This window comes from Chionomys nivalis, chromosome 5, assembly GCF_950005125.1.
Source record: "Chionomys nivalis chromosome 5, mChiNiv1.1, whole genome shotgun sequence".
NCBI classification, from domain to species: Eukaryota; Metazoa; Chordata; class Mammalia; order Rodentia; family Cricetidae; genus Chionomys; species Chionomys nivalis.
This window is the reverse complement of record NC_080090.1, coordinates 11452091-11476094: the sequence shown is the minus strand read 5'-3', so window position 1 is coordinate 11476094 and position 24004 is coordinate 11452091. Positions and strand designations below refer to the sequence as shown.

At 44.1% G+C, this 24004-nt stretch overlaps 1 protein-coding gene across 2 annotated transcripts in view; it reads right to left on the bottom strand.

Annotated features, from left to right (window-relative positions):
• Kcnh1 (potassium voltage-gated channel subfamily H member 1) overlaps positions 1 to 2933 on the bottom strand; it is a 294537-nt gene extending 291604 nt beyond the window's left edge. For both annotated transcript variants that reach the window (XM_057770318.1, XM_057770319.1), the window contains exon 1: positions 2669 to 2933. In XM_057770318.1, coding sequence (XP_057626301.1) covers positions 2669 to 2747 — 79 coding nt within the window. In that variant the 5' untranslated portion in view covers positions 2748 to 2933. The remainder of the gene's footprint in view (positions 1 to 2668) is intronic.
• Positions 2934 to 24004: the final 21071 nt, after the last annotated feature.

The following is a 24004-nucleotide window of genomic DNA, read 5'->3' as shown; positions in this document are numbered from 1 at the left end:
ACTGGGTATGGCTCAGTGGTGCAGTGCTTACCTAGCGAGTTCAAGGCCCTGGCTTTGATTCACAGTACCCCCTCTAGCAACCACCAGCTTCAGGCACCTCCGACCAGACACTGTGAGCAGGCCACTTAGCATAGGACTCAGTTTGTTGCTCATTACACACTGGGGTAAAATTCCTGCTAAGGTGACTATGGAGCATTGCTATTTAAAGGTAAATGCTATTTAAATGTTGTGATGACCACAAATACATTGCCAGGTTTTCAAGAAACTATACATGTGTGTGTACATCTGTATGTATATATGTGTGTACATATGTATATATGTGTGTGTATATGTATATATGTTGGTTTTTCAAGATAGGGTTTCTCTGTGTAGCCCTGGCTGGTCCTGGAACTCACTCGGTAGACAGGCTGGCCTTGAACTCACAGATATCCACCTGCCTCTGCTTCCCAAGCGCTGGGATTAAAGGCATGCCCCACCACCTCCCAGCTGACAGTAAATATACAAAGGTAAACTATAATGCAGGTAGATATTGAGCTGTCTTAGCATCCACGGTATTCAATCATTCACATTTGGGTAGTGTTAGGAAAATGATCACCCAAAACTGTACACTCCATATTTCAAGTCATCACTCTTTACCCGAAAACAGAGTATATAAGATGTCTTCCAGCTCCTCCACCCTACCCCACCCCCCAGAGCTTCGGGCTTGTCTGTGTTGCTCCTTTTTAGTTGATAGGAATCAAGCTGTTGGACCAGGTGCCGAGAAAAGAAAGGGCCAGAGCTAAAAATACTCCAGGCCGCTTGCTTTATCGACTTTCTACCTATACTCACACAGGGGACCGGCGCCGACATCGACTAACCAGGAGGATGGTTGTAGGAGGTTTTAACTCCCGATAAACCCAAGCAGCCCTGGCTAGAGCCTGCAGCACCCTCTTCCTGTTCCAGGCCACAGAGCACATCACCATAGTTTCCCCTCTGACTTACAGGACACCCCTTCCCCTCCAGCAGATAGACTTCTCATTAATGTTCATGGTGTTTGTGCAAAAGTTAAATGCCACTCACAGTGGGGTCCCCAAATCTGCAAGATGGTGTCCATACCAGGTCAGTTAATGGAGCCATAATAATACACTAACTTAAGCTATGATTGCTTCCAGATTTTTATGGCAGAAGGGTTCCTTGTGGCTGCCTGGTTAGCAATTATCACACACACACACACACACACACACACACACACACACACACTAATGCACAGGGCCCCAGGTAATGACCGTGACCTTGCTCTAAACAACCCTTTAAACCTTGGAGGAATGGTACCGGCCAGTCAGTACTCTTATCTTTAAGGGACACACAATAAAGGTGGGGTAATTCCCGAGAAAGTACTTAAGGAGCATGTAAGATTTGCTATCATAGAGGATAGGCTTTTTCTTATAAACTCCAATTGCTTTTCTAATGAAAGAGAATGTCTAAATGGCAGAGGTCACTTTTGATGCCCTTCCCTTCAATCCCTAACTGAATCCAGCTGGAAGCTCATCCTTTTCAAGCCGAGTTCCAAGGCTCCACGCCATGATGTTTACATGGTCAAAACCCAGCTCTTGCCTTAGGTCCTCACAGCCTCTCCGCAGGAGAACGTCACCAGCTTCTGGGAGGAGGCCCCGGAGCTGGCGAGGAGCGCTTCTGTAGCCTGGTGAACAGGTGTATGGAGTAACTCCCTAATCCAGGACTGTGCGTGGTAATATGCTCAGGTGGGAAAGGTTTGGATTGCTCCTTTGGGGTGCCTGCTCTGAGGACTTTCGCCTCCAGGCTTTCAGGCTAAAACCACAGGAAACTGTAAACCCTGCGTTAAAAGGTGTTGGGAAGTGTTCCCTCTCCATCCGTCATAGGACTCTTCTCCTCCCTGCCGCTTCGCTTCGTGCTGTCCTTAAAGACAGAGAAACCTCGTGCTATGCTCAGGTTTCTTGGATAATGGATAAACTAGAGAGTCTGCAGGTGATGGAGGATAAGACTGACCAGGTTTTAAAGAGAAGAAATAAATCAGTGGCCTGGGACCACTTAGCTCACTCCTGCCTGTGTCCTCTACTTCCCAACCTGAGTCCAGGAAAACCATCGGAACCTCGCGAGCTATCAGCTCTAGCTGGTTGGCGAGGATGGAAAAGACAGCCCTGCCAACGCGTTTCTGCTGGGCAGACTTTCCTGTTTAGGGGATGGAAGGTGGAGTTGGCACATCCCCGAAGCCGGACAGGGTCCGGATCTGAGTGGCCCAGCTCTGCTGCTGGCTCTGCCTTCCCTGGCACCTTGGGACTCCGGGGAGCATCCGCGGGGAGGCGGGCAGTGCGCATCAGGAGCGCAATGCTCGAAGATGGCCAGCCTGCGGCCACTTTTCCCAGGACTTTGCTCACCAACTGCCAGGCTTTCCTGGAGAAGACAACGGGAGGGAGCGGGAAAAGGCCCCAAAGGCGTCGCCTAGATATCTCTCCTCCAGAGATGGGGCGCAGCAGTCCCTCTCCGACCCTGCCCACCGTCCTGGGCGGGAGAGGCCGATGCGCAGAGCTCCAGGATGCCCCTGCATCTGCCGGCACCGAACAGGAGGTGTTGCAAATCACCGCTCTCGTTTTAAAAAACAAATAAAATTTAAAAACCACCTGGGCAACCGAAATCCAGAAGCAGCGCTTACCGTTGGACCGCCGCACGATGTTCTCCAGAAACGTGTTCTGCGGGGCCACCAGTCCCCGCCGGCCCCCAGCCATGGTCATACTCCCGACTGCCCGGGCTCTGGAGGCGTCCTGTGCCGCGTCTCACCGCAGCAGGCGGCCGGGCGCACAGCCCGCAAAGGTTCCCAGTTCCCTGCGCCCCATGCGCCCCGCAGCCCCGGAGCGCAGGGGCGGCGGCTGGCTCCCGCAGCCGCCCTAGCCGCGCTCCGCACCTCCCCGCTGCGGCCCGCCGGGCTGTGCGCTCGAGTGCCCCGGGCTCGGTGCGCCGTGGCCGCCTCCCGTGGGCGGAGGGAGCCAGCGGGTCCAGGGCGCCCCCTACCGGGCGCGTATCCCGCGGGGACCCAGCCGCAGCTGGGAGCCGCGGGGCGAGGCTGGGACTGCAGCGGCACCCTCTGGGCGAAGCTGGAAGTGTGTTCAGAGTGCTCCTGGGGCTGGGTGCTGAGCAAGCCAGCAGCTTTCTTGGTGAAGTCCCCTCTCACCTCCCCCTACTCCCCGAAAAGGTTACAGGGAGTCTCAGAAACACGAGGGTGAGACTCTTCCTTTGCACTGATTTGGACCAGAGTCAGGACCTCCAGGCTCTGCTAACAGCATCCTGCGTTCTGCTAGGTTTCTTAGTGACCCTTGCACCTCGGACATCTCATCACCGTACTGAAACACCTTAGTAGATTGCAAAGACGCCCTGCCTCAGATTCTTAATCTCAACAGCTAATTCTGTCCAAGCACTCCCTCACAGTTGTGGCACGTGCACTAAAGAGATTAGACAGAGGACAGGATGCTGAGTTTTAAAGTTCTGCTCTGAGGCCTGCAGAGGGCTCCGCAGGGAAGAACGCTGACTGTTCTTACAGAGACCTGGGTTTAGTTCACAGTCGTTCAAAAGCGTCTGGAGCTCCAGTCCTTCGTCTGACCTCTTCAGGCATCAGGTACACACACGGTACGTACGCAAATGTGCAAGCAAAGCTCTAATACTCCTAAGATAAATCTGGGTAAAAGTGCCAAATCACATGTCATTACTGGAGTGACTAGATGAACTGGGCCACTATAAATGTCATCTTTCATCTACTTGTGTAGGTGGACACAAACCCAAGCAATGGCTCCTGCAAGCAGAAAACGGCTGGACAAGACTGGCATAAACTGTGGCTTGAAGGTAATGCTGGATTTCTCGCATTGGATAGCATCAGTTCGAGTTGTGATTTCTTAAACACTAGCTCCGTCTAGTGGTCCTTTGTGCTATTACAGATGAAGTAACCACAGTACCTGAAGAACGTACTTGGCTGACTTGCCGGCTACCCACTTCATTTGATTAGGTTCATTTGAATAAGGCAAGACCTTACAGCTGTGCTATTTATGGTGGGAAATGCACAAAGGGCCATTCTACAGGATAATATACCCTTCAATCAATCTCATGCACCTGTTTGTGGAAGAGACAACAATGAGGGGGGGGTACCTATCATAAAGCAACCATAAAATTTCTCTCATGTTCTGTGGCTTAGATAAAGAGAAACAGATGGTATTTGTTTGGGGTGAGAGTCTTGGTAGGTTAACTCTTGAACAAAAGGAGCTTGGAGATAGGCTTCCCTTTTTAAAAGGTGTTTCTCGGTGCAGACTGATTGTATGCACCTTTTTAGAGACTGATTTTCATTGCACACAAAAACAACATCAGAAATCAGCAATCTTTAACCACATTGTAACAGTTCTCTGAACTTTTTAAAGCATACCCAAGTGTTCTCTGTGTCTGGCTGGCCCTTGGCTCATCCGATTGAAGGGACAGTCTGACTCTTCCCTGAGAGGTGAAGGAGGCTGCCCTTGCTCCCTAAGCACCCCATCTTTCATAGAACCACAACAAATTTGAAGCCAGCCTGGACACAAAAGACCTTGTCTTGAAGCACACACACACATAGACACACAGAGAGAGAGAGATAAAGACACACACATACACAGAGACACAGACACACACAGAAAGACACACATATACCAGTTCCTAGTGAACTAATGAGCAGAGTTACGTCATAGGGAACCCTGTTAAACTCCTGCTCACCCTCAGGGCTGGGACAGGGCTGCCTCCGTGTGCCTGATAGGGGAGGAGGATGAGCTGATATGACCATTCCACCCCACTGTGACTAACTTGATGGATATTTTAAAGTTTCCTTCCAAATGCCCACCGCAGGGACCCATTTCCTCTGCTCACAAGGGAAAAGAGCAGGCCAAAGCCACAGCTCAAAGTATTGTCCTTGCCAGCATGGACCTGAGTTCTGCAGAGCAGGGTATGGAACTAGACAGAGCAGTTAACAGCTGATGCTGCTCTCGCAAGGGTCCAGAGGTCAGCTCCCAGACACTCTGTGGAGCCGCTCACAGCCACTTAGAATTCCAGCCCAGGGGAATCAAAGTCTCTGGCCTTTGAGGGCACCTGCACTCATGTGTGGTGATACTTTGTGCCTTAACAAATAAAGCTTTCCTGAGGATCAGAGTGCAGAACTAAGCCATAGTGGCCAAGCAGTGGTGGCTCACACCTTTAATCCTAGCACTCAGAGACAGAGGGGTCTCATGAGTTCAAGGCCACCCTGGAATACAGGCTATTGAAATAGAGCTCACACCTTTGATCCCAGTGCTTGGTAGGTAGAGACAGGAGTGATATGACCAGGCAGAGAGAGGAATCTAAGGCAGGAGCATACAGGAGCTCAGAGCACTCAGTCTGAGGACTTGTAGAGATAGGAACCCTTACAGTCTGAGGATTTCATAGAGGTAAGAACTAGTGGTTTATCCACTAGTGGTGGTGCACACCTTTAATCCCAGCACTCGGGAGGCAGAGGCCGGTGGATTTCTGTGAGTTCAAGGCCAGCCTGGTCTATTAGTTCCAGGACAGACTTCAAAGCTACAGAGAAAGCCTGTCTTGGAAAAAAGAAAGAAAGAACGAACGAACGAACTAGTGGCTGCTGCTCTGCTCCTCTGATCTTTCAGCTGTCCCGCCCTAATATCTGACTCCAGGTTTTTATTATTAAGATCAACTGGAATTCACGCTACACACACGCACACACACACCTATACACAGACACAGAGAGGCATACACACTCACACAGACACACACAATCCTAGCACTGGAGAAAAAAGCAACTGGCAGCTCCTTGGGGTTTTGCCAGTCAATCTCACCTGTCAGGCGAGCTTCAGAGCAGTCAGGGGCCCTCAGAAAACACAAAGGGAGGTGGTGCCTGAAGATTGACACCTGAGACTCCTCTTACCTCCACCTCCCCACCCCTACCCCAACCACACTGCTCGCCCATTGGAAAATAATTTAAAGGTTTCTTACAAGGGTTACATTTTATTTTCAGAACTATATGCACAGAGTCTGGTTTGTACCAAACACAGCATATTAAAAAAGTAAAGCTGTGATGGTGGACACCGACTCTCGGGAAGCTCAGCACACATTTAGTGATGGCTTTTTGCGTGATTTCTCTGTGTCCAGCTCCTTTCCTTCTTTGCTGTACTATCTTTCTTCCTCTCTTTGTAAGTAAACTACAGCTCAGCTTGCTCTCTCCACAGAAGTCCGCCCTGTTTCCACCCTAGAGATCCCCTTTCTTAGGAGAATAGTTATTCTACCCAGCAACCTAGAAGCCAGAGGCTGGGGCAGGCTCACTTGACGCCACTGACCCAGGCCTCTGCTCTCCACTCCTGTGCAACTCCTCCTGCTGTGAAGTCCCTGCTCAGTGACAAAGCTGCTCTGCTCCCTTTGCATCCTAAAAGGTTTGGGAGACACTGCTCTGGGTTTAGAAAAGGCTCAGGTTCTTGAAGGTCCCTTATAGAAAAGTAGCAAGTCAGCATGGAAACAAACCAGATATAGACAATTAAGAACCAGGGAAAGGTAACTGCTATATCACTAATAATCATAGGAGGAAAAAGGCAAAAAATGAGAATAAATTCTGAGCCTAAAGATCAATAAGGATAAAAATACTACTAAGAGAATAAATCAGGCATAGTGGCACCTTTAATCCCAGCACTCAAAAGGCAGAGGCAGGCAGGTCTCTGAGTTCAAGGCCAGCCTGGTCTACATAAAGAGTTCCAGGACAACCAGGGCTACACAGTGAGACCTTGTCTCAAAAACTGGAATAAAATAAATAAGGAGAAGAAAAGGGGGGAGAAAGAAGTAAGGTTAAAGAAAAGAAAAATTAAAGATCTGGGGAAATGGCTGTGTGGGCAAAGCACTTGCTGCATGAACGAGAACCTGGGTTCAGATCTCCAGAACCTGTGTACAGTCAGAGAATGCAGGAGCAGCACCTGCCAGGAGGTGGGGTGTAGATGCAAGTGAATCCTCAGAAACCCACAGGCCAGCTGTCCTGATGTAAGTGGAGGCAGAGAGAGAGGAGAGGAGAGGAAAGAAGAGGGGAGGGGAGGGAAGGGGAGGAGAGGAGAAGAGAGAGAGAAGAGAGAGAGAGAGAGCCCCATCTTCAAAAAGATGAGACATGAGAAGTGACACCTGAGGCTGTCCTCTGCCTCCATACATCCTCCAGGCCATGGAGGTATGCAGACACATGCACACACGTACACACACATACACACATATATGCACTACGAAAACACAGAAAAGAGTCAAAGAAAAGGGAGAGAGAGTATGAGAAAGAAAACAATAAGAAATTAGAAATCTGATTTCAAAGTAAATGAAAATATCTAAGTAAAAATAGATAAAAGTAAGAAAAGAAATAAAAGTGGAACAGGGCTTGGGGAGATGGCTCAGAGGTTCGGAGCACTGGCTTCTCAAGCATAGGGTCTGGGTTCCCAGCGCCCAAAAAGCAGCTCATGACCATGTGTAACTCCAGTCTCAGTGGATCTGGTATCCTCCTCCGACTCTGTGGGCACCAGGCTCTCCCACGATACACAGACTTACATGCGGGCAAATAAAATGAAAAAGGAAAATAATAATGAAAACACTGTTTTAGAAAAAAATTAACCTAGGTATGAATGTGAATGACTGGAATCTCAGCCCTTAGGAGGCAGGAGGATCTGAGAGTTCCAGCCCAGCCTGAGCCAGACAGGGAGCTCATGGCAGCTATCTATCCGTGACTAAATTGCGATACTGAAAAACAATAGTAAAAAGAGAAAACTTTTTTTTGATGGAGAAGCATCCAGGACAGCTACTGTAGGAATCCACCAAGTCTCAAAGGTGAGCATTGTACCTGGAGCTGCTGCAGCCTTCTCTGCTCCCATGGGGATGGGAGGACAGGGCCACCAAGGGCGCACAGGGCCACCAAGGGCACATTGCCAACATCAGGTTATTTCCACTTCCCTTCTTTGCATGCTGAGAATTGGTACTGGTGCCACTACGCTTTGCAGCCTGGCTGGGTTCCTACCAGCTTCAATTAGTGGCACTGTTTGGAAGGGACCAGGAGGTGTGGCTTTGTTGGAAAAGGTGTGTCTCTGGGGGTGGACTTTCAAATTACAAAAGCCTATGCCAGGCCCAGCTGTTCTCTCTCTCTCTCTCTCTCTCCCCCCCCCCCCCCCCCCGTGACTTGTTGATCAGATGTGAGCAAACAAGACTCCGAGTTCTACCCTGGAGATCAAGAGCTAAAAGAACCGGGTCCTTTGCCTGGTGGTCCTGGGGCTTCTGCACCACACCCAGCAAAAGAAGAAAGAAGGCTATTTAAAAGAAGTCGTGGCATAAAAACAGAAGGAAACATGAACTAGAAGCTTTTCTTAGATACTAAAATGCTCTCTCTCCTTGGCACATAAAGCCAGACAGGCCTGCTTTACCTTGCTCTCTATCCAGTATGGCTTCCCCAGATTCATACTCCTTTCCCTCCTTCCCAGCCAAAGGTCCTGGGTCCTCCATGGTCTCATAAGCAACAGTTTTTATAGCCTGAACCACGCAGAGGATTGTCCATCTGATCCAGAGAAGCCAAGACAGAGGCCTTCTTTCTCTGTGCCTAACATTGAACATGATTCAGAACTGAGTAATAATTCTACTTTGTACACGTAACCCACAAACATGCTTGGGTGTGTTCACATGATCTCACTGTCACAGATTTCTCTGAACCGGCCTGGGGTCTACTGACCCTGTTCTTTGATGCTGGTTCATTGGCTCCTGACAGCCAGGCTTCCTGGCCAGTACTGTCCCCACCTTCAAAACCTTCTGTCTTTCAGCTCAGTAAATTTACTTCTTAGGAAGCACTACCCAGAATAAATGATCAAAAACCTTAATTCGTCTACCTGTGCAAAGCAATGCTGGCCTGTGGCTCACAGGCCTTGGATGATTCACCCTGCTGAGGGAGAAAGGCAAGGAGTGCAGGAAGCAACCAGAGAGCATGCAGGCTCCACTGACCTGTCCCTCCTTGGAAAGGCAAGGGCAGAAACAACAGAGTCGCAAAGGGAATACCAAGCTGTGAGACTTTCTGACACGTGTGAGCTGCTGCCGGCACCAAAACCCTATTCTCAGAGCAAGGAAGGATAAAGCAGGGGAGCTCCACATGGAGAAACTGGCAGACAGAGACACAGGGAGTAACAAAGACTGTGGACCTCCCCCCACCCCACCCCCTACCCCCGAGAGCTCCTGCTGCCTCCTCTGCTGTTAAAGAGAACCCACAAACAGGGCTCAACTTCCCATCATCATCATCATGAGGAAACCGAAGCCTAAATACAGTTCAAAAACAAAAATAAAGCTATTGAAAATTGTGCCACTGAAGTTAGTTCAAGTTCCTAAGCCCTGATATACAGAAGGATGAACATTCCAGGGGCTGAAATACAAGAGTGCTTTCCTGACTTTATTCAAAGGGAATGTCTTAGTCGGGGTGATCTCTGCTGCAATGAAGCACATGACCAAAGCAGCGTGGGGAGGAGAGGTTTGTCATGCTTACACTTGGGCATCACTGTCCATCACTGAAGGAGTCAGGACAGGAACTCATCCCTTAGTCTCGGGAGCAGATTTCATAACCACTTTCTTCTCTCCTTAACTCCAGAACCATGTGGCCAAAGTTGCCGTGTTCTGCTGATTACTAGGGCTCATGTGGATCCCTTGTTCAATCACATCTTCACCAGCTTTCTGTTCTTGCTGGTTTCCTTTACTGCCTAAGCTTAGCTGTCCTGAAACTGGATTTGCAGACCAGGCTGACCTCAAACTCGGAGATCCAGTGCTGCCTTCCAGGGCTGGTATTAAAGGCATACACCACCTTTCTGCCTCCTTTCTCCCAAGCATTCAGTTTAGTTTTTCCCGCCTACCTCTATTCCCTGTGCAGGCCCAAGACGGTTTCTTTATTAACCAATGGTATTCACAGCATACAGAGGGGATCCCCCATCAGACGGAGACAGTGAGTTTCTGAGGTCAGAACTTTCATCAATAAATGTAGAGAACTGGCTAATTATACGTGGCTCTTCAGAAGCAAACAGAATGAGCACTTTTTGAAATTATTTTCTAGTGAAAGGGAAGCTGCTGGTGATGTTCTAGTAAATGATCCTGTTGCCAAATCACCTTCTTAATATTTATGTCTACACCCATAGATTTGTATTACCTTTGACCTTGGTCAGAAATTCTGTAAGCAGAGACTGCTCTTTTGTTTCCTGACTGCTCAGACCCAGCTTTTGCTTGTTTTGTTTTATAGTAAGAAATGGTTAAGGCAAGGAACCTATAACTGTCCAGAGTGCTGAGAATAGCAACGTGAGTGCTCAACTGTGGAGAATCATCTCTTCAACCTCCCTCCATCAAAGCTCAGAGAATACTGAGGAAGAGCAGGCGGGAGTGTGAGATCCGGAGGAGTGCTGTCTTTCAGACACGGCATGGCTGTGCACACAACCTCCAGCAGCTCTGGTTGACTGCTCAAGATCAAGGCGGTCTAAATTCCAGCGTAGATGGGTAAACGGCACAAAGCCCACCTCTAGCTGAGGTGCTGATACTGGCAGTTGATGGCTGATGAGGGAGGGGGAGTCACTTTTCACTGATGGCGTGACCATACGTAGCTTGCCCGTTGGAGGGCCCTGCATCTATGCGTTTAGGGTCAGCACTGATTAGAGCTGGGGAGTAAAGAATAATAATAATTTTTCAGGCAGACCAGGGTTGGAGGGTAATGATTTGGTTGGTTCTAAGAAGAGTCAGAGGAAAGTAGTAGGGAATGGGTAAGATCAAAGTGCATTGTATACATACAGGAAATGTTTAAAGAATAAATTTAAAACATTATGTTTTACAAAGCTGTAAGCTCAGAAGAAAATGGGCCCCCAAAGAACCTACCTTAGATCCCCTATTTTGTTCTGATACTGTGCCATCTTAGCAACATCTTGATTTTTTAAAATAAACTTTAATTTAGCTAACTTTCCTCCCATTCCTGCAAAGTAAGTCCACCAGAGAACGCACAGACATCCTCAAAGCCAAATAAAAAGTCTGTGTTTCCACCAGTGACCGCACAGGGAACTTGCCCAAGTCACATAGCCACAAACATCATCACTCTTTTTCTTCTATGCACAAAACCTGACCCCTAGTCGACACACTTCGGTTAGCAAGAGCAGTTAGGAAGACGCAAAACCCAAACAGCAGGTCTGGTACACTTAGGGATTTTCCTGAATCCCAAAACTATGAACTATGTCTCTGATGGATTAGGTCTTTGTTTCTGTCTGGGCAGGTGTTGGGCCCAGATGCCAGGCTTTCAGGTTAGATAGAATGCTGCCTCCAACATGGTGTTAGTTGTGCTGAAGTCTGGGTCCTGTTACATCATGAGAGTTATCAAACTTAAATAACTTACCTAAATATTTGAAATCTAAACTTCTTTCCTTTTGGTTATTTAAAGTCTCAGAACTTACATGTCTTCCTCCAGCAGTATTTAGTGAGAAAGTTGCTTTTCGTAAGACAATAAATCAATTAAGTTTAAAGAATAAAGATTCCTAATCAGCTGAGAGGAAGAATGTGGAACCATGTTTCTGTCCCCTCACTGCTAACAGGAGGGTTGGCATGAGTTCACGGCCAGCCTGGACTAACAGTTCTGAGCCAGCCTGGGCTACAGTATAAAACTGTGTCTGAAAGAAAGAGAGAGAGAGAGAGAGAGAGGAAGGAAAGAAAGAAAGAGAATGCTAGCATCATAATGAGCACATCCTCACCGCCAGTATACTGTTGTATTTCATCCCTACAGTAATCCCAGCATCATATGATCGATAAAGACTAAAATCAGAAAAATTCCCCATTCCTATGTGAAAGAATACAGAGATGGCTATCCCTAATTGTAGTCAACATCATGAACAAACAAACAAACAAACAAAATGCCCCACTACCAGACCATGAGCCACTGCATGTGGTCACACGCTGGCCTTAATGTAAAGCTATTACGTCACACGCTTGCCCAGGCTCAGCCGTTCTGTGCCTTGTTGACCATGCTGTGCTAGCTTTGTGTGTATCATGGTGACATAATACATAATAAGACATAATTTAGGGAAGAAAGGCTTTGTTTGACTTACTGTTCCAGGTTCCAGTACATGATTGCAAGGCAGTCACAGTGGCAGGAGCTTGAGACTGCTGGCTGGAGAGACGACTCAGTAGGCAAGGGCACTGGCTGCTCTTCCAGAGGACCAGAGTTCAATTCTCAGCAACTACACGTTGACTTATAACCATCCATAACTCCAGTTCCAGAATACTCTACACCCTTTCTGATCTCCTGGGGCATGGCATGCACATGAGTCACAAATACCTATATACATAAAATATTTTTTTAAGAAAATTTAAGACCCCCAAACAGCTGATCGCACCATATTCACAGTCAAGAGCAAATAAAAATGAATGCTATCTCCTTGCTTAATATTTAGCCAGCTTTTTATACTCTTATACAGTTCTGGGCCCAGTATAGGGATTGGTGCTGCCTGCAGTGGGCTGGATAAGTTAACAATTTAGACAGTCCCCCACAAACATGCTCACAGGCCAACCTGATCTAGATAATCCCTCACTGAGACCCTCTGGTGATACTAGATTGTCAAGATGACAGTTAGAACCAAACCAACGTGCATGGCCTAGTCCACACCCTATGATAATCCTCCCCTGGCTTCTTCTTTCTGTGACATTATTAAGTCTCTCTCAAGGATATATGCTCCTTAACTATGGTAAATCTAATGTGATTAGATTTTTTCGGTTTTGTTTTGCTTTCTGGAGGTTTATGGTGAGAGAGCAGTCAATATTTCACAGTTGAAGAAATGTACCCAAACACCTTCAGCTATTTCTTGAATAGCCAGGTGTTAAGACAGCTGTAACTAATTTGAAAGATTCCACTCTACCGGCTAATATCTGCATTTGGGCGTAAGTGCCAGATTAGATACAGGAAACAGACTTGGATCATTTAGTCTCAGAGGTTCATGAGCAAACAACTTTAAACGGTACGGTAGCATTAAAAATGACAATCTATAAAAGCAACAGAAGTTTGAGTTCTTAAATCAAGTGAAAATGTACTACCATCTGCTCTTCACAGTGACACAGCTATACAATGCATAAATAAGTTTCGGGCCCTCGAAGAGTTTCCCAAATGAGGTTTAAAAGCAGATGCAAACAAATGAGAGCTAATGTTTAGGAGCTGATTGACGGCAAGGAGGAAAGCTCAGAATTTTCCAGGTGATCATAAGAAAATCCTATGAGTCCTTCTGAGGCAGTGTGCATCGTGACCTACAACTGTCATGCTCAGGGGCTGCAAAGAGTTATTCGAAAACACAAAACTCAGCATAAAAATGCAAAAGTAATTGTTTCAAATTCATTGGCAATGCTTTGTTGACTTCGGAATGAAGCAAGGTGAAGAGACTTGCAAAGGACACAAAAGGGCACGAAGTGTGAGCCATACAGGTCTCTGTGTCTCTGTCTCCACACCCTCCATCCTACCCCACATAAAAACAACAACACCAACGAGGAGATATTGCCCATATAAGTGTGAAGCAAACTTGCTGAGTTTGTTTAACAGAGCTAAGGGGTAGCACAAGCTTCAGGGTTAAGCACAGGTGGGGAGCGGGACAGGGGAGTGGCTTACTTAGGGTTTCTAATGCTGTGAAGAGACACCAGAACCACAATGCGTGTAAGAAACTGGCTTACGGTTTCAGAGGTTTAGTCCATTATCGTCATAGCAGGAAGCATGCCGACGGACGCATTGCTGGAGAAGCAGCTGAGAGTTCACCATCCATGTTAACCCCACCAAACAAGAGAAAAGATCTTTATTTTCCATCAGGCAGGGCTATCTCCCTGAAGTGGGGTTTGAAAATATACCACTGAACACAAGAGGAGATCCCATTACATAGTGTGAGAACCGCAGCTAAATGCTGGAGGTTATGTTCTCACTCCCCTAAACAAGTCTGTCTGACCCATCAGCACTTACACTGGTTGTGCTTGATCACATGTGGGCGGGAGGCACTCGGACAGGAAATATGTCAGGGCGTTTGCTTGTCCCTGATTGGACCTGGTAGAAGTACGGTGAACTGTGGGTTTTGCCTTTTTAAGTCCCTGCAAAAATGTGACTCTTGGCCAGTTTCTGGGAACCTAGGAACCAGCTCATCCTCCTGGCCAGTATTTAATTAAAGCTTGCTTCAATTTTGGCTTTGGCTTTAAATTGAGGTAGTAGTCTTATTCTTGACCAGTGAGTTTAACAACATTCAACAAACAAGCAAACAAAGACCACATCAAGACTGGGGGTTTTCAAGTGTTGGATGGTTTCCAGAGGAATTTTGGTTGCATAGGAGCTTGGCTGAACATTTTTAAATTATTTGGCAGAACATCTTATCTATCATAGTCAAACTACATAGGATGGGGAGCACGTCAAATTCCAGAAACAGGTTAAAGCAGTCAACTTAATTTTGCAGCAAACAGAAATGAACTTGTCCCGACCTTGTAACAAAAGGCTTCCATCCTTAAGATGGAGTCAGGTTACTTCATCACTGGAATGGCAGGCAGCAGAGAGACACTGAGACCGGCTTGAGAATTTAAAACCCCAAATCCCACTCCCAGAGACACACTTCCCCCAACAAGGCCACACCTTCTAATCCTTTAAAAATCATGCCACTCTCTGTGAGTCTAGGGGTCATTTTCATTCAAACCACCAAAGGAAGGGAGAAAAAAGAAGGACAAAGAGGGGAGAGGGAGAAAGGGGAAGAGAGAGGGGGAGGAAGAGAGTGAGAGAGGGAGGGAGGAAGGGAGGGATAGGAAAATGACAAGAACAAGATTGTGGTGTCTGTTGTCCCATCTCTTTGGTGGCAGCAGCAGAATCACAAGTTCCAAACCAACCAGGGCTTCATAGTAAAATCTTACGGAGAGAAAGAGAGAAAGAGGGAGAGAGAAGCAGGAAAGGGAAGAGGGAGCAAGACAGCAGGAGTCATGCCCCTGTGGTCTCTGGTTCAGTTTCTGCCTCCAGGTTCCTGCACCGACTGCCTTTAACGATGAGCTGGGACCTGGGAGCATAAGATAAAATAATCTCTTCTCTCCCCAATTTGGTTTTCGTTGTGGGCTTTTTCACAGCCACAGAAGAACACACTGGTTTTCTTCTGATTCCTGTCACGTTTCACGTTGTTCTGCACTTACCGCTTGGCACACTAAATCATCCACACAAGGAACAAATTGGTCCAATTTACAACTAAGATTGAGACGCCTTATACCTACAGACTCTGTTTCCCAACCTGGAGTACATGTCGCCACCCAAAGCCGGGCAAGAGGTGTGTTTGAGACACAGACTAGAGAAGGCATTTCCAGTCCTTGAGATGTACCAGAAAGATGCACAGTTGTACATTCTGATTTGGCTGATTCATTTCCCTCAGCATGTTTTACGCACTGGACACCTGGGAGCTTTACCTTGCAATCCGTGTGCAACCCCTGCTTCTTTGGTCCATGAGAGAAGTATTTGAAAACTGGCCAGATAAGCTATCAGCAGCCCTGACTCGGCCCTCCAAATCAAACTTACCAAGCTGGTTGCCTCTGCCTCTCTCCAGCGCTCCCTTCAAACCCTGTATATATCTCCTTTCTCTCCTGGGTGCCCCCAATTATGGGTAGCTATTTCCCCCACTGCTTCCTTAGCCAGACTGTGGAAAACATGCTTGTCTCCTGTTTTTCCAGAAGCCTAACCCTGCTCTCCAGAAAAGTCAAAGCAAATCCAAAGCGAACTATCAAATAGAAAAAGAAACATTTTTTTATTTTTATTTTTTTAAGAAAGTCTGGGAGTTACTCTGTATCTCAATCTAGTAGTTTATCTCCAGGTTCCCTGAGCCAGAGATGCAGCCCAGAACCAGCAGTGTGGGGAATTCCCCACAGAGCCCTTCACCCATGGGAAGCCTTTTGAAGTGGAGTTGGAATTCTTTAAAAAGAAAGCTTAAAATGGGTTTAAATACCAGGTTAATCGAAAGACAGGTGCCCAGGGACTGATAAGGCATGACCAAGAAGGGTATGGGCTTCATGGGAAAGATGCTCTATATACCAGATGCTAAAAAGAAAATCCCACACTAGCTCAGAATTGAGTACAATAAAGGGTGTTTTGTTTAGGGGTAGAATCACATATCACAGACCTTTGCTCAAACGGGAAAACAGCAACCGAATCCAGCAGCCGGAAGAGAGAGAGAACACACGCTTTACATCAGCATTTATATTATAAGAGGCTATGTCCAAGTGGGTGAGTAACTTAGAGGCTACTGGCTGAAGGAATTCCTACAGCACCTCCCCCTTTTTGTTTAAATAAGAAAGTTCTAAGCCTAATACAAAATTATATACAATAAGAACAAATATCAAGTATAAGAATTAGAATTACAACCAGCATAAACAATATCAAACAAGAAATATGTGATAAATGTTTCAATAATTATCCTATCCTAAGGAGTCTAAGTCTTGTATTATAAATAACTTGGCCAAGTCATGAGAGGAAAACAACTATAACTATCTAATCTTCAACCCCATTGAAGACCCAAGAAAGAAAATAATATTACTTGAGTAATCAGAAAGTGCAATCCAGCAGCTTCCAAAATATGCAACAAATGATGGAGACAACTGGATACCTGGGCAATCACCCGAAGTCACATCTGCAACATTGGAGGAACCAACTTTGGCTAAGGCCTAGAGTAACTAACAGACCATTTTCAGAGAAAGGAAATTTTTCAAAATGGTCTTACCCTGTCTTGTCAGGATTTGACAGTCTTTTTTCTTGTATCCTGCTTGTCCTATCTGGACATCGTGCATTTTGTCAGTGGTCGATGCATGGACAGTTCCTTGCCCAAAGGCCAATTTTGCCAAGAAGAAAACAAACTCCAAGTGGAATGTCTTCGGTGCTCAAAATTCTCTCGGGAATAGATCAGCACTGCCAGGAGCAATTGTGTCTCACTTCAATAGAAACCTAAGTTATTTAAATGCCATATTTTACAGCTGTTTGAAGTGGTTAAAGATTACCTATCTATGAAGAATACAATCTCTATTTATCTAAAGTATCTAATTAGTCTAACCATAAGTGTGACAAACATGGTTGACTATTGATTTATAATTCTTAACACCTATATAACTTAAAGACTAAGACTTCATATTAGAATATTAAACAATCTTTAAACAACTGTGCAACAAATGAGGCCAATGACCTCAAAATGTATCAATTTACAAAAAGTCTTAAGCAGAGGTAGAAGCATGCATGCATACAATATGACAAAATAACTTTGCCTAGGTATACAAATATTGTAGACAAAAATAGGAACATATTCTATGTGTGTTATTTATATGGGACAAAACTTATTCCTGATTGTATCTTGAACCTGTATGAATAATGAAGTCAATTCTGTATCATCTGATATAAATTCAGCAGTTTTGATATGAAAGACAACTCTTCCTGCATATTGTGATTCAGTAACTATATTGAGAGGTTCTTTAAAATCCCTTAGTACCATGAGAACAGCATATAAATCTGCCTTTTAGACAGAATTATAAGGGCTTTGTTCCACTTTACTTAAATCTTATTTGTAACCTGCCTTTCTTGATTTATTTGCATCAGTATAGAATATACAGTCTCCAGTTACTGGTGCATCACATACAGTGTGGGGAAGGATCCAAGAAGTTCTCTTTATAAGGTTAATACTATCACTTTTTGGGATAATTGCTATTAATCTCTCCTAAAAATTTAACACAAGCTCTTTGCCAAGGTTCATTGTTTTCCATATTTTTTTAATTTCAAAAGTAGTAAAAGGCACTATAATCTCTGCTGGGTCTATACCTGATAGTTGATGAAGTCTCAATTTTCCTTTTATAATTAATTCAGAGACTTTTTCTGTGTAAGTTTTTAACTTTTTACATGGTTTATGTGGCAAAAAGATCCACTCTAAGATATTATCTTCCCTTTGCGTTAAAATTCCTGTGGGGGAAATTCTGGAAGGCAATATGACTAGAATGCAGTTAAGATTTGGATTCACCCTATCCACATGTGCCTTCTGTAATTTTTCTTCAAAGACAATCAATTCCTTTTTCACTTCAGCTGTTAAGTCTCTGGGACTAGTTAAGGCTTTGTCACCATCTAAGGTTTTGTTTAAATGAACTATTAGATCAGGTGTTATCCCAACAACTGACTGTTGACTGGAAATGTCTCCTAACAATCTTTGAAAGTCATTAAGAGTCTGCAATTGGTCTCTCCTAATTTGTACCTTTTGTGTTCTAATTTTCTGTAAACCTATTTTACAGCCTAGGTAATTGACAAAATTTCCTCTCTGTAATTTTTCAGGAGCAATTTGTAATCCCCATTTTGACAAAATTTTCTTTACTTCTTCATACATTCTAAAGTATTTATGTTTGAATCAGATAGAAAAATGTCATCCACGTAATGGTAAATTATAGATTTAGGAATTTTTTTACATATTATTTTGAATGGCTGACTTACAAAGTATTAACATAGGGTGGGGCTATTGAGAATTTCCTGTGGAAAGACAGTCCACTGGCATCTCCTAGTAGGCTGAGAAATATTTTAAGTAGGCACTATGAAGGAAAATTTTTCTCTGTCCTTTTCTTGTAAAGGTATAGTGAGGAAACAACCTATTAATTCAATAACTATAAGAGGCCATCCTTTTGGTAATAAAGAAGGCAGAGAAATTCCAGATTGTAGAGGTCCCATAGGTTGAATAACTTGTTGCCAGCTCTTAGCTCTGTCACCATTCTCCATTTACCAGATTTCTTTTTAACAACAAATACAGAAGAATTCCAGGGGCTGGTTGATTCTTCAATACAGGGAGCATCTAGTTGCTCCTGTACCAACTGTTCTAAAGCCTGTAGTCTTCTGCTAAAGGCCACTGTTTAACCCATATGTGTTTCTCAGTTAACCATTTTAGAGGTAGAACCATTGGTACATCTAAAGGTTTGCCAGTTGCTTTATGTTCTTGTACAGCCTGAATGACTTTTGACCTTTGTGTATAGTACCTTACAATATCCTTCCTGAAATTATGAGTTTCTGGGACTACAAGAATGTTAATTTGGGTATTCCATTGTTGCAGCAGGTCACAACCCCATCAATTCATTGCAATATTAGCTGCATATGGCCTCAGCCTTCCTTTCTGTCCTTCTAGCCCTATGCATTCAACCCATTTCATGCTTTGTTTCACTTGAGATAGGGTCCCAATACCTAGGAATTAAACATCTGCCTCTTGCAAAGGCAAATTCAGATGCCAAGATTCTGGAGTAATGATACTCATGTCCGCACCCATGTCTATCAAACCCACCATTACAGTGCCATTTATATGCACTCTTAGATTTGGTCTTTGATCATTTATATTTTCTATTGGAATTTTTGATTAATCTGATGTTTTAAACAAGCAGTGTTTAAAAGAATACAGTTTGTGTGTTGTTATTTTGGGGCATAAGCTAGCCAGGCGGCCGGGAGTTGGGTGACAGGAATGCATTCTGCAGCTCCTACAACATTAATCCTCCAAGTTTATTCCATCCTACAGAACAGTATGGTTTTTTTACAAAAGACTCTGAATGTTTTAATTTTTCTGGTGAGCCATGTCCTTCACAATGACTGGGAATGACTAGGCCACTTTTGACTGTCTTTTGTTGATCCAATGTTGGCTTTTGCCACACCTCCTACATAATCCAGAAGGTTGATACCTTTTATTTTTGCCATTCCTAGAGGAGACATTACTTCTAGGAATTCCTTGTCTACAATCCCTTTTCAGATGTCCTATTCTACCACAATTAAAACATTTGGCATTTTGATGTCTCCTCATAGCATTGGAAATTGTTTCTCCTACCCAAGCTTCAATACTATAGTCAAGTGTCTTAATAGTCATTGTATGCAGGATCCATTCATCCATTGGTGTTGATCTAACCTTTAAAGGCCCAAGTATCTTTTTCCAGTCTAAGTTTGCATTTTAAAAAGCCAGAGATTAAATAAGTACTCATCTAGCATCTGGGTCTATTACTCCTATTTGTACAGCCTTAGTTAATCTTTGTAAAAAAAAAAAAAAAAGTCACTAATGGGTTCTCTCTAGCCCTGTTTAACTCTGGTATTTGAGTCATTTTGTTTTCCTAGTTCTTGAATCCAAGCATTTAAGGCTGTTTTGTAGCATAGGGACAAAATTTGTTCATTGTAAAGAGCTTGAACCTGTGAGTCAGCATAAGTGCTCTCACCAAGAATTTGATATTGGGAAGTCTCAAGTCCTTTTGCTTTTCCCTGTTTTTCTAAATTTTTTGCCTCTTCTCACAAATAATATTTCCACAAAAGTTAAGGCCCATTATCCAGGACTGCTGAAACTAATTGAAGCCAGTCATTTGGGGTAACCTCATTGCTAGAAGTCCATGTCTTTACCATCTCCCTAACAAATGCTGAATGCAAGCCATAAGATACTACTGTTTGCTTTTTTTTTTTTTTTTTTTTTTTAGGTCATTCACTCCTATATCTAGCCATCTACCATCTTTGGATCCTTTTGGGCCTTTAGAACTTGATGCTTTTTCAGAGTTGATTACAGGGTAGGAAGCTAAAACCCTGGGTAAGTCATCTCTGACAGGCATTGGCAATGTTAAATTCTGTCCTTGTGCCTTCTTTCCATGCTTATCAGTTCCAATAATTTCCTCAATTGTTTCTAATCTTTTTATACTGTCTTTTTTAAAGCCTGAATCTCCTGACCTGTGTATATTTCTAATGATTTCATTGAGGCACCTAGCCTCTGGTCCTCATTCTGCAAATATGATTCTAAGGTCTGAAGTTTTTTCTTTAAAGAAAACATCTCATCTTTGGACATTATTTGGATCATGTGCCGATTGCCTAGAGAGACAGTCTATCTGCTAACCTATCACAACTTTTTAACAGCTTTTGACTGTCAAATCTAACAGTATGAATTATTTCAGATAATTTCTCAGTACCTTTTGATATGAATTGAATTTTGTCTGTCAAATTAATGTTGTCCTTTTCAATAGTATTAATTTTTCAGGTAACTTTTGTTTTTGATTCCTGTCAGCTAGCTGTTCATTATTAGTCTGTAAAGACTGTATCATTTCTAAAAGTGCCTCATTCTTGGCATTTAAGAATTTAAGAAAACCGTTTTCTTAAGGATATAATATGAAAAAAAGACTGAGTCCCAATATCCAATAAATGGATATATCAAAGTAACCATTTAAGCCTTGCAGAATACAATCCATCAACAAAAAGGTTATTAAAATTTTGCATGGTAATATCTGCCATTATATACCTTTCAAGTTTATTAATTTATTTATTAATCAAATAGTTACCTGTGTTATGAGAGCTGGTAAATTGTTTTAGGTATAATAATCGTGATTGTCCAGCGGGTGTGGCAGTTGCAGAGTCATGACCAGTGGTGGCATGAACAGTCCTACACAGCTTCAGCCTTCTGCCTTCATGCTGGTCAAATACTGACAAATATGCTTTTCTTGGCAAACCAAAAGCAATCAAATCAACTCTGTACTCAGAGCAAGGAGCCCAGAACTCACAAGCAGGGAGGACAAACCAGAAGCTGTGCAAGGGCAACATGGCAGGGAACGCGGCAGTGGTGGGGGAAATGTGTACAAGCTTGGGAAATTTCCAAGTCACCACGCACTTATCTCTGCTGTGGGCCATGGACATTTTGGGCCTTTTGGACTGGTCCACTCAGTAGGTGTGGAGGTGGGATCCACGTGTGGCACCAGATAAAGACGGACACTAAAAAGAAAATCCCACACTTGCTCAGAATTGAGTACAATAAAGGATTACTTATTTAGGTATAAACTCACAGATCACAGTCCTCTGCTCGAATGGGAAAATAGCAACCAAATCTAGCACCCCAAAGAGAGAGAGTGGGTGCGTGCTTTACATGGGCATTTATAGTATGAGGTCATGCTCAAGTGGGCAGGTAACTTGAGGCTACTGGCTGAAGAATTTCCTACAGCACCAAAGTATCTTAGTCTCAGTGGTATATCAGAAGGTGTTGGAACTGAATTGCTCAATTTGCTTTCTATGGGGCAAACCCCCCAACCCCACTCCACCTCCCGATTATCTCTTTTCCCTCATAGATAGAAGATATTAAAAGCTGTCTCCAGCAGTATCTTGGATAGAACTGTATATTATAAGGTAAAAACATGAGTCATACAGGTTACAGGAGGGGGTTAAGACATGTCTTTTGCTGTAAATGAGGTTTATTCTAGTTAGAGTCCTAGAAAACTGTAGTTGTGCCTTGTTGAATACCTTCTAGATAATGATTTTTTTCAAGTGTTATAAGAGGCTTAACTGTTTCTATCTTTTTCTTTTCATGGGTTTGTGTATGTGCACAAGGGCATGCATATTTACAGGTGTGTGTGCATGCATGTTCCCATGTGCATCTTGGTGCACAGCATGAATCTTCCTTTATTGCTCTTCAACCTTATTGATTTTGAGGCACAGTCTCTCAGTCACACCTAGAGCTGGTAGCAAGAGCTTGTCTCATTAAGCAGCCTACTTTAGGGATACCTTGTCTCCACCTTCTGAGGCAACCATGCCCACACCACATTTGCTTGGGTTCTGGGGAGCCAAATTTCCATCCCCCTTTTTTGGTTTTTCTTTTCTTTTTTCTGTGCATTGGTCTTTTGCCATGGGTGTCAGATCCCCTGGAACTGGAGTTACAGACAGTTGTGAGCTGCCACATGGGTGCTGGGAATTAAACTCAGTTCTTCTGGAAGAGCAGTTGGTGCTCTTAAACTCTGAGCCATCTCCTCTCTCTCTCTCTCTCTCTCTCTCTCTTAAAAAAAAAATTGAGGAAGCCCTGCTCTCAGTACTCAGAACAAACCAGATGATGCTCTGTAGAATGAGAGTGACCTAGATGAAAACCTCAATCAACAATGGTTGTTTTTAAAAAAAAAAAATGTATTTAAATTTATTGTATGTGTATTTATGTGAAGAGGTCAGATCCCCTAAAATGGGACAGTTATGAGCTGCCTTGTGGGTGCTGGGAAGAGCAGCCAGTGCTCTTAACTGCTGAGCCATTTCTCCAGCCCCCTTCTGTTTAAATTTTCAAGACAGGGTTTCTCAGTAGCTATGAAGCCATTCTGGACCTCATTCTATACAGATCCACCTGCCTCTGCCAAAACCACCCGGCAAATCTCCATCTCTTGCTTGTTTGGCAAACATTTTTAATGCTTAGCCATCTCACCAAACCCACTCCCATCTTTGAAGTTGCTGTACCTAAAAATTTGAAGAAATCAGTTATAACCTTATACATGTATATCTTAAATGAAAATATTACACACCTATAGAAGCATATCTGAATTTCTAAAATTCAGCAGATAGATTTTAATAGCAGAACAAAGGTTTAAAAAGTGAATGAAGTTCAATTTAGAAAAATAGAAACTACTCAGTCTATTATAACAAATGGGAGCTGGGGAGATGTCCCAGCAGTGAAGAGCCTGTTAGCAGCTCACCTCCACGAGGTTTGACACCTCCTTCTCTCTTCCTCAGGCACCTGCAACTCATGTGCACACACCCACAAACATACACATAATTAAAATATAAATAAACATGTAAAAATTTAAAAGTTTGCCAGGTGATAGTAGTACACACCTCTAATCCCAGCACTCAGGAGGCAGAGGCGGGTGGATCTCTGTGAATTCAAGGCCAACCTGGTCTACAAGAGCTAGTTCCAGGACATGATCCAAAGCTATGGAGAAACCCTGTCTCAAAAAAGTAAAATAAAAAGTTTAAGGAATATTAACCTGTTGGAGACCAGCTTTGACAAGGAAACCACTTACCAGGGGAGGGGTATTGGGATTAGAAAAATAAGTAAAGAGAACAAAGACGTGAATGAAAATAATAAAACAGAAACAGAATCGTGCTGAAAGGGAGTTCCAGTGAATACTGAAATTAGCCCACATTGAATTTTCCATACACTTTAATACCCCAATACTACAGGGGAGAGAA